The sequence below is a fragment of the Nicotiana tomentosiformis genome, chromosome 4 (assembly GCF_000390325.3).
Source record: "Nicotiana tomentosiformis chromosome 4, ASM39032v3, whole genome shotgun sequence".
NCBI classification, from domain to species: domain Eukaryota; kingdom Viridiplantae; phylum Streptophyta; class Magnoliopsida; order Solanales; family Solanaceae; genus Nicotiana; species Nicotiana tomentosiformis.
Genome location: NC_090815.1, coordinates 132118192 through 132128445, shown reverse-complemented (window position 1 = coordinate 132128445; position 10254 = coordinate 132118192). Strand labels below are relative to the sequence as shown.

Below are 10254 nucleotides of genomic sequence, written 5' to 3'. Positions count from 1 at the left end.
GTGACGAGTACGTACTTGGTTTATATGTGCAAATTTCATGGATTAAAAATCCTTAGACGCCCATTATGTATTAAATTAGAAATTATTGGCAACCATTAAATCCTCTATTTGTCATGCCTAGATCCTTGTTTGTTGAAATTGTTTTTACATGATGATTTGGTGTGATTGCCACCTTGATTTTTATGTAAAATATTATTTTGTTGAGTTATTCACTTCTGGATATTTTGTTAAGATTTTTGTGCACATTATGGTCGAGGCATGGGCTCCTTATTGTAGAAAATAATGTACTGTTGATTTCTGTGGCAAGTTGTAATATTTGGGCACTTGATGTGCAATTTGTGATATATTGTAAGATTTGAGCACCTGATGTGCAATCTGTGATATGTTGTAAGATTTGAGCACTTGATGTGCAATTTGTGAAATGCTGTAATATTTGGGCACTTGAGGTGCAAGTTATATTATGCTGTGATATTTGGGCACTTGAGGTGCAAGTTATATCATGCTGTAATATTTTGGCACTTGAGGTGCTATTTGTGAAATATTGTGATATTTATATGCATGCGGTAAGATAAGGGTAGCTTGAAACGCGTGGCTAGTAGGGAAACTACTAGAAGTCATGCGGTGATATAAGGTCAGGATGTTGAAACGCATGCGGTGAGATAAGGGTGACTTGAAACGCGTGGCTAGTAGGGGAACTACTAGAAGCCATGTGGTGTGATAAGGGTGGCTAAAACGCGGGATGCTATTTCGGAAAAAATGATTTCTTTAAAATTTAATGTGAAGGCTTCCGCGGTGATATAAGTAAATGAGATATTGTGAATTTATTTATGATTTGGGACTACGAGGCGGTACCTCGGAAGTGCCCTGTTGATATTTCTTTATTCATGTTCTTGCCTTGGGTGATTTTGTTTCATTTAATATGTAAATTGTTGTCTTCTTCCGTGATGTACTAGTTAACTTTATTATTATGTGTTTTGTGCTCCTAGTTGTATTGTGTTGACTTTGGCTTTTTAGCACGAGATTTTGAAGAAGTATATTTCTGATTTTTCTTACTGATTGAGTTGATTTAAATAAAAGAAATTATTATTATGTTTTAAATTAAATAGTTTTACAACCAAACCAGTAGTTTATCTGATGCTTTGATATAAGTGCAAAGTTATTTTCTTCACCCAAATGATTCTAAAAAAATAAATTCAATTCTTTGTTGATTTCTTACTTGATTTAAAAACTTTTAAACTCACTTTAGTGGAAATAAATTGAGCATGTGGATCTTATATACATTGAGGATATTGGCATGTGAATTGTCCGTGTGGTTGTGATATGAAATGTGGGCACGAGGTGCTGTGATTAAATAAAAATGATATTTGGCATGAGAGTTGTCCGTGCAGTTGAGATATGAAATGAGGGCACGATGTGCCGGGGAAATATAATAATTTAATTATGGACATGAAGTATCGTGGAGATATGAAAAATGGGCTGAGACCCGTGTTTATAAAAAATATGAAAATGGACTGAGACCCGTATTTTTATGATTATGAAATGAGGTGTCACATGGTGACTTTTTAACTGAAGAATTATATTCAAAATATTTATTTGGAAGGATTTTTATTTAGAAAGTATTATATGAAAGAATTGTATTTGAAAGATAATTATTTGAGAAAAATTATATTTGAAAGAGAGTTAATTGGTAGAATTATATGTGAATGATATTTAATTGAAGAACTTGATCTGACTGGGTGTAATTGTATTTATTAATTGTTGAGCGATATTAAATGGTGATCTTATTGTCTTACTATGCATATCATTGGTTGTTTTATGTTGCCTTGTTGTGATATCACTGGTTGAGTTGTTGTTATCATTGCTAGATATTTTTCAGTACTATTGTATACTGCTATATTGCACAGGGTATTAGACTAGTGAGTGTCTTGACTGTACCTCGTCTCTACTCCATTGAGGTTAGTCTTGATACTTACTGGGCACCGTTGTGGTGTGCTCACTCTATACTTCTGCATATTTTTGTGCAGAGTCAGGTATTGAAGATAACGGACTTGAGCAGAGTTAAAGCGGGATCGTAAAGATTCAAGGTAGAGCTACTTGGTCGTCGCAGTTCCTTGGAGTCCTTTCATTTCATTGTACTGTTAATTTATAATCAAACAATATTGTATATTCGGTCCTTGTGATCATTCTATGTATTCAGTTAGAATTCGTGACTCAGTACAACCAGTCTTTGGAGGTTGTATATTGTAAATATTTTCGCTGTTAGTTTTGGTTACTTATTTAATTAAAAAAAAATGCCTTCAAAAAATGTGATGGGAATCGGCTTACCTAGTCTTAGAGATTAGGTGCCATCACGACGCCTGTGGTGGGATTTTGGGTCGTGACATTGACTCTGCTATAACGGAATTATTCTTTGTAGATGCCTCCGACGGAATCGAAATAATATTTCTATGTCATACATTACTTGCAAATATCATATCAAGCGGCATGACATTGTTAGCAATAATAGTAAGTGGTGTATCAACAACGATTTTATTGTGAGGTCACTCACTTTAAATTTGATATACTTTTTCAAACAACTTAAATAACCATCACAAATATATCAAAGCATAGCAATGATGCTAAATTTATAAGGAAAAACAATTGATAATATGAAATGAAGCACTTATGGCTAAGTGTCAAACGGAGTTCTAGAAATATATTGGATATTAATAAACCGTTTGGTGGAAAATTAATGGTTTGGGAGGTGATTTATGTCAAGTACTACCAGTAGTTCCAAAATCGACAAAAACAGAGACTGTAAAAGCTAGCTTGCCAAAGTTATACTTCTAGCCTCAAATGAAAAAGATTCAACTGACAAGAAATATAAAGTAAGAACAGATCCAGTATTCAGCGTCTTCTTGCTTCGTGTCGGAAACGAATAAGAGCATCCAATAAAAGATGATTTATTTTTTCCTGAACACTTGGTTATCAATCCCAATGGTAATAGTAGTGCATTTAATAAGAGAAATATTTCTATCATTAGATTAAAACGTAATTTGTGCAAATCGCATGATATAATTAAAAAGATATCTTAGCTAGCAGAAATGAATATGTTGATCAACTAAATAAAAGGTTGATTGCAAAATTTTATAGTAAAAATAAAATATTTTTCAGTTTTTGACTCATTAGAAAATGATACCAATAATTACTACCAAGAAGAATACTTAAATACTTTAATACCAAATGTCCTTCTACCATACATATTTGTTGTCAAGTTTATTATTTCTTACATATGTTAGTGTCATCGTATATAATAGACTAAGTTAAAATTGATCTTCCATTGTATATATGTTAATTTTGAAAAAATAAATGTACGTCATGCTACTGAAAAACTTAGATACGCCGAATAGCTTATGTAATAGCACACAGATGGTATAGAAGTTTTGACAATAACGTCATATATGCAAAAATTATGATACTGGTCAATGTGCTTCTAAGTATATTATTATCCTTGAATTCAACTTTCGTCATCCGAAACTAAGGTATATCCTTTTAAATTTGTGTGAAAATAATTTTTAGTATGTTTATGTTTTGCAAATATAACAAATAAAGCATAAGGACAAATATCCTAAATATTGGACTATATTTACCGCAATATATTTTCTTGCACGAACAACTGTATGTTGCACTTTCAAGAGGGATATCAAGATCGACAACAAGAGTTTTGGTTAAGGCAGAGCAACCAAAGCATTAGGAGGAAACAAACACAAAAAAATATTGTCCACAAAGAAGTGTTCGTTAAATACCATCACATTAAATACTTTTAAACCATAATACGTAATTATCTAACTAATATGACAAAATTGATCATTTGTGTAAGTTTTGATGATGTCCTTTTATTTTAAATTCATGTATTATGCTAATGTAATAATATTTTTCGTCATTTAGATGATTGTTGTATTATTATACATAAAATTTCTCTCATTAATTAAATTTTAAAGGGACGTTCTAGCTAATTTGTTGCTTATCCATTATGGTATTGGTGATGGTCATAGTTAAGCCTCAAAGACGATATGTTGAATCTCTGCCAAGCAATCTGAGAGCTTTCGCATGTTGGGTTTGAGATCAGAATAAATTATTTAGAAGGGCATTATTTACAATCACCAAAAATTACTGTATATATATTTTTTAAATTAATATTATTATAGATTTTATTAACCCTGTGCATCACCACTATGTACGTTCATCCCCATGCTAATGGGGGTATACTAAAACTGTATATCTCAGATTAAGATATTAAATAGGGATCTTTGCAAAAATAGTCGACCATATTAATTATTTATTTTTTCTAGCCATATACATAAATTATATATTGATTATTAAATATAGATTAGCAGAACATATCAGCAGATAATATACTGAAGTTTGTAGAAGGTGGACTAATGATGATAATAATATTTGTGGATTCATAGGTATATGAACAAATATGTGTGTAAAAGAGCAACGACAAATAGAAAGACGGGGTGCGAGACTAACTGTAACTGCAAATATAGGTTGCAATACATCTCTAATAACAAAGATCTTTTTTGCGGGCAATGTTCACCAAATTCAATGACTGTATTATAACTAAATTGTATAGCTTCACCAATTGGGTTTTTCAACTTAACATCAATATTAAGTTCAATTTGCTGATTATTATAATTTAATAAGTTGAAACTTTAACATCACTTGAGCTTTGAGTTTTACAAAAGTTTACTATCTCGGTTACAAATATTTAGGACTACAATACTCAGCATTAGGACTTTAAAACCAACTTAGACTTCTTATTGGTATTAAGGCGCCTTTGTCGAACCATTTATAGGTAGATATTCTTGTGTGTTTTTCCATGAAACTAATGATTTTATGAAAATAGAAAATTCCTTCGACGATCACTTTAGATAGGTAAAGTAAAGTTACTTGCAATAATAGATAACAATTTCTAGCAAGCTGTTTTAGAAACTTTAAAAATAAAGTCAGTAACATATTATAACAAGTTAAACTATAAAATGGAAAAATTCTTTTACACTGCTAAAATATATCCCTTGACTCATAGTAGTAATTGTTTTCATTCTTCGTTACTTAAGTAATTTATTACAGTTTATGCTAAGTTGCTAATTTTAATCATTTGAATTAATAATTCAACTAAACTGAGAAACTTAGTTTCTGTAATTTATTTGTTAATGTTAAAAACTTATTTTTTGCACAAGACTTTAATACTGACCTGAAATATAAGTACATTTGTGTGCCAATTGATGTTGATAGACAAACTAATAAGTAATGCTAGATGAACTTTAATTAATTTTACAAACTAAATTCGGATGCACTTATATGTTCATGATTATATAATACGAATTAAAAGTATATTTTGGCCTATGAAAGGCAAATCGAAATAATTTTTCAAGAATTACATTAGTATAAAGATAGTTTTTTATATGAGTTATCACAATTATTCTTCTGTTTTTGCAACCAAAAAACAATTATTCACCAAAAAGATTAGATTAAACCCAAATTTTAAAATAATTTCCTATATCAATACCAAATCAAATGCCATCTAAATAATATTTTGTTAGGGATGGAGATAAGAAGCTTTGGATGAATTTTGCTAACAATCAAAGAGGGAATGTTGATAAATCATTTGCGGAAAAGCAATGAATTCTTAAGGCGATTCCCATTAAGTACTAGAAGTGCTTCTAAAATCAATAAAAATAAAGACAGTAAATATAAACTTTATAAAAATATAGCTACGACACCAAATTGAAAAGATTCAGATAACAAACACTATAAAAGCATGAACAAATTTATTATTTTAGTGATTTATTTCTTCCAGTTGGGAAAAAGAATGATTTTAAGAGGTGATGTGACCCTTCTTCTGGAACAATTGGTCATTAAATGCAATGATAACAACATTGTTGAAGATTTTCTAATAAGGGAATTTTTAAATATGAATACATACAAGAACGACGAGTAAGATGAAAAGACAAGTTTAGTATTTTTGAATATGATTGTAAATTGTGATATTTCAATACAAATCAATCGAACTATATATAGTTTGTTAATAAGAATCACGTTCTTCGTTTTTGATTGGGGGGAGAAGTTGAACTATTGGTGGATAAGAAAAGTTTTGCTTGCATGTATATAATGCAATGACCATTCATCGTCTTGTTTGTAAGAGAACTTTAACCTTGAGTTACAGATGGATGAATCTTCATCCTCAATTATATGAATATGCAACAGTCATAAGAAAAATTATATTTTTTTACCTCTTTTGTTTGGTAGCACATGGCAAGAAAATCTATGGCCTACTAAAAAATATTTTATAAAGAATTAACCATCAATAAAACTCACTATGCTCGAAATATGTTCGTAAATTTTCACATGGTAACTCTTCTAGCAATATTTTCGTGAAACAATTAGAGAAGTACCTAAAAACAAAATTTGCAATGATTTTAAGGACCAAAATTTCTTATGATTAAGTTGTTAGTTAATTTGCAAATGTCTTCAAATTTAACTTACCACCTAATTATTCTTTCTGAACTCATAATGCTTTACAAAGTGACTTCTGATTCAACACATTTGCCAGTCATTAAAGTAATAACATCAACTACGTTTTACAATAATTCCTTCTTCTTCTGTATGTTTTCAATTGACATGGTATTAACGTGAAACGCACGTTTATAGAAACTAGTATTTACTAAATATGTGTAAATCTTAATAGTCTCTGAATGTGAGAGTGTATGGATATATCTCAATCTGTGAATGAATCCCCCTCCTGAATGAATGATAACCACTCTTAATATAGTGGATGAATCCTACTTTGGATATAATTAAAAATACATAGTGGGGATCCCATGATAGATTAGTTAATTAGCTTTTTCTTGATTCCCGCCGAAATTCTCTCCCATAGTGCGGCTACAACGGCTCTTTGTCTCTTGGTTCGATCTTGGTTGGTCTCGGTATTGGTCGGTCTCTGGGTCTCGATCTTGATATTGACTCGAACTCGGTATTGATCGGTCTCTGGATCTTGAGCTCGATAACACAACTTAACATCATAGCTCGATATTGACTCGAGCTCGATATTGATCGGTCCCTGAATCTTGAGTTCGATAACCCAGTTTTATATGACATCTCGATATTATAATGACGACCCTCGGTCCATCATGCTCCAATCTTGATTAATTACATGAAGGGCAAACTCGGTTTTGACTGTACACAGATAGTCCACTCGTTTCTCGGAAAGAAAGTGACGAGAAACGATGTGATTTTTCAACCTCTGACTAGATACATACTGACGTTTGCGTCAAACCCGATTATGACGTATGTGACAAATGTCCCGTCAGTCCAGTTACCAAGGCATTAAATGCGCGTCAACCGATGGTCGGCCACTGCTAATTTTGAACCGTCACTGTGAAATCTATAAATAGCCCTCCTTCTTCATTATTTGAAACTTTTGCTTTCAAATCTCTTTTCATTCCAATCTTTACAGTTCTTCGTCTTCCCTAAAGATCACTATTTCCAAGTTTAAAAATTTCTTTGCTTGTTCTTCCCCAAACACCAAAATACTTCAATTTCCCATCTTCTTTGTTCTTGAAAATTTAGATGTCCAAGATATCTAAAACCGTTCATCAGAAAGAAGCTGCTTCCTCATCTCGGCCGGCCGGTGAGAAACCGGTGGTGGAGCCATGCCTTGAAGAACTCGTTCCCGGGGAATGCGTTATCGATTCCGACTTTAAGGTCGAGAAACCCTCATCGGTTGCTGGTCGATATGAGCCGGTATCGAGATATATATGCTCGATACCCCAAAGCCTTCTTGTTTTGGTGAAGAAAGATTGTGCTTGGGAAAACAAAGAGGTTTTGATACCAGCACCGGAGGAAGTGATCACTACCCATGTGGAAGGATACTTGAGTGTTTACACTTATCCTTTCACGATGGGTCCCCCCGATCCGGTCATCATCGACTTCTGCAAGAAGTACCAAGTGACCCTCGGCCAATACACCCTTCTTTCTGGAGGATTGTAATACTGCTTAGTTTCTTTGTGAGCAAGATCGACGGACTTCCCTTCACCCTCGACCACCTCGTAGGATTATATAGCCCTCGTCTTTACCGAGGTGGGTTGATAAAGCTTCAACGTCGAGCCACCAAGGCGTTTAGCTCGAGCATAGATGAAGACAAAGATCGGGGTTGGATGGATCGGTTCGTTCGAGCGAAGACCTCAGACCTAATCCCGGCTGAGAGTATGCCATTTCCCGAGAAATGAAATATGAACCGTAACTGATTCCATTTTTAGTTTTTGTTGTTTTTACTTCTTTATCTTTTCTTATCAGTATTTTTCTTGACATAACCATTACTTGGATGCCGGGTGTTCCCCATCTCGAGAACGGGGTTAGGAGCCTGGTTTCGACATCAAAGTATGCCGAGCGCGCATGGCGCGATTTGTCAAAAGGCTGATGGGAGGCTTGTACTCACACAAAACTTCTTCCTGGCTCGTCGATTTGCTTACCGTTCAAGCATTTTTCAGGCATAAGTTTTACTTATTTTTCTTTCTTTGTAGGTCTTACAAAAGACGCGGTTATGAGACCCTCATCAGGTGATGAAGAAGCCTTACCACCTATCTCAAAACTGGAGAATGTGGTTAAAAGAAAAAGGGCCTCGGACTCCGAGGGTCAAAAATCTAGAGAGAGAGCGACTCGAAAACCCAAGGCGAACATAATCCCTTTGACTATGGAGTCGGTCCTGAGTCTAAGGTATGAAGAAGAAGAAGAAGAAGAAAGTGATTCCGGGATGGTGGCCCGTGCACGGGCTAGCATCGGTACCCAAAATACTTCGGCATAAGTGTGAGTTGATACTGCTCCGTCCAAGCTTGATGGGGCCGGGGATGAGGCTTTGACCGAAGTTCTCGAGCCGAGGGGGACCGAGGATGTTTTACCTCGGGGCAAAGAGATCGATAAAGGAGATGTGGATGTCGGTGTGCTAATCGAGCTTGGGGCTCCCTAATATGGAGGTGGTGCCCAAAAAGACCTACTCAGGGTGATAGAGATTAGGGATTCCCCCTCTTTTCCTACTTGTGTTTTTCTTTCCTTGTATAATCCATTCCTTTTATTTTTGTAGGCTTCTGTGCTTCATCACGAGGCTTTGCTCCAATCCCGAGGGGAGCTGAGCCGGTATGAAGCCGAAGTTCGAAGGCTTACTGAGGAGAGAGATGCCTTCAAGCTTCTTAGTGAGCAGAGAAAAGGAGAAGTAAAAAGACTTCGGGCTGAGCTTGAAGCATCTCAGAAAGAACAAACTGAGCTGGCCGAGCAGGTAAAAAAAATCTTTGAATTTAATGATATTGATTCGGGAGTGATGGCTAATAATTCGATCCCGCAGGTCGAGCAAAAGCTCAACGTGATCAGGCAGCTTCGTGTTGAAATGGACGTAGTGAAGTCGGAGGCCAAGGAAAGGAAGAAGAACATGGACCGCATCGCCTCAGAAGAGGAAACCGCCCGAACTCAACTGGCTTCGGCTGAGGGCCAACTCCGAAGCTTGAAAGAGAAAACCTTGGTGCAAGCCAAGAAAATCGAAGAGTTCCAGTCTCGGTTGAGCTTAGCAGATTCTAATCGAGAGAGATTGTCCACGGAACTTGCAGCGACCAAATTGGAGGTTGAGAAAGCCATGGCCAATGTTGATGCAATGGTGGTTGTTTATCGATCTGATGTCAAAGCTGCTCAGGTTCGAGCAAAGGAGGTTGCTGAGGCTGCTCAGGCTCGAGCAAACTGGGTTGCCGAGCATGCTAAATGCCAATCTCGAAGGGAGACTCTTGAAGAAATCCATACTCGTGGCTTCGATCTTACAATCAAGATCGAGAAAGCTAAGGAGCTTAAAGCCAAAACAGAGTATTGGCTTTTCCCGATGATGATGATACCGGGAGTACGAGCGGATATGACAGTAAAAGGGGCCTCGAGGGCAAAAATGCTGCTCTTGCAGAGGACTAAGTCCTTTAGTATTTTTTGCGTTTCTTATAAGACTGTATTGGTCTTTTGTAAAGAGATTTGATCGGTCCATGCTCCCCTTCTAAATGATTTTTGACATGTATAAAAACTTTCTTCCTTTCTGCCTTATAGAATTGTGAAGTTTGTATTCTAAGGCCGGGGTTTAGATAATTTGATCAAAACCGAACTAGAGTAGTCGTTAGGCCTTTTGATCGAGTGAGTGCTTGTTCGAACTCGAAATAAAAAATAGCCCTTAGGCTTTATGGTCGA

The 10254-nt window shown here is 35.2% G+C and overlaps 1 protein-coding gene across 1 annotated transcript; it reads left to right on the top strand.

The window, feature by feature from the left end:
• The first annotated feature begins 7614 nt into the window (after positions 1-7614).
• LOC138910535 (protein CROWDED NUCLEI 1-like) lies at positions 7615-10048 on the top strand. Its single transcript, XM_070201777.1, has 3 exons — positions 7615-7948; positions 8568-8647; positions 9125-10048. Exons 1-3 carry the CDS (start codon positions 7615-7617, stop codon positions 10046-10048), a joined length of 1338 nt encoding a protein of 445 aa, XP_070057878.1.
• Positions 10049-10254: the final 206 nt, after the last annotated feature.

Coding starts and splice junctions, on each gene's coding strand:
- LOC138910535 (XM_070201777.1), top strand. CDS start 7,615: ATGTCCAAGATATCTAAAACCGTTCATCAGAAAGAAGCTGCTTCCTCA. Junction 7,949..8,567: donor CACTTATCCTTTCACGATGG/GTCCCCCCGATC, acceptor CTTTCTTTGTAG/GTCTTACAAAAGACGCGGTT. Junction 8,648..9,124: donor TCTCAAAACTGGAGAATGTG/GTTAAAAGAAAA, acceptor TTATTTTTGTAG/GCTTCTGTGCTTCATCACGA.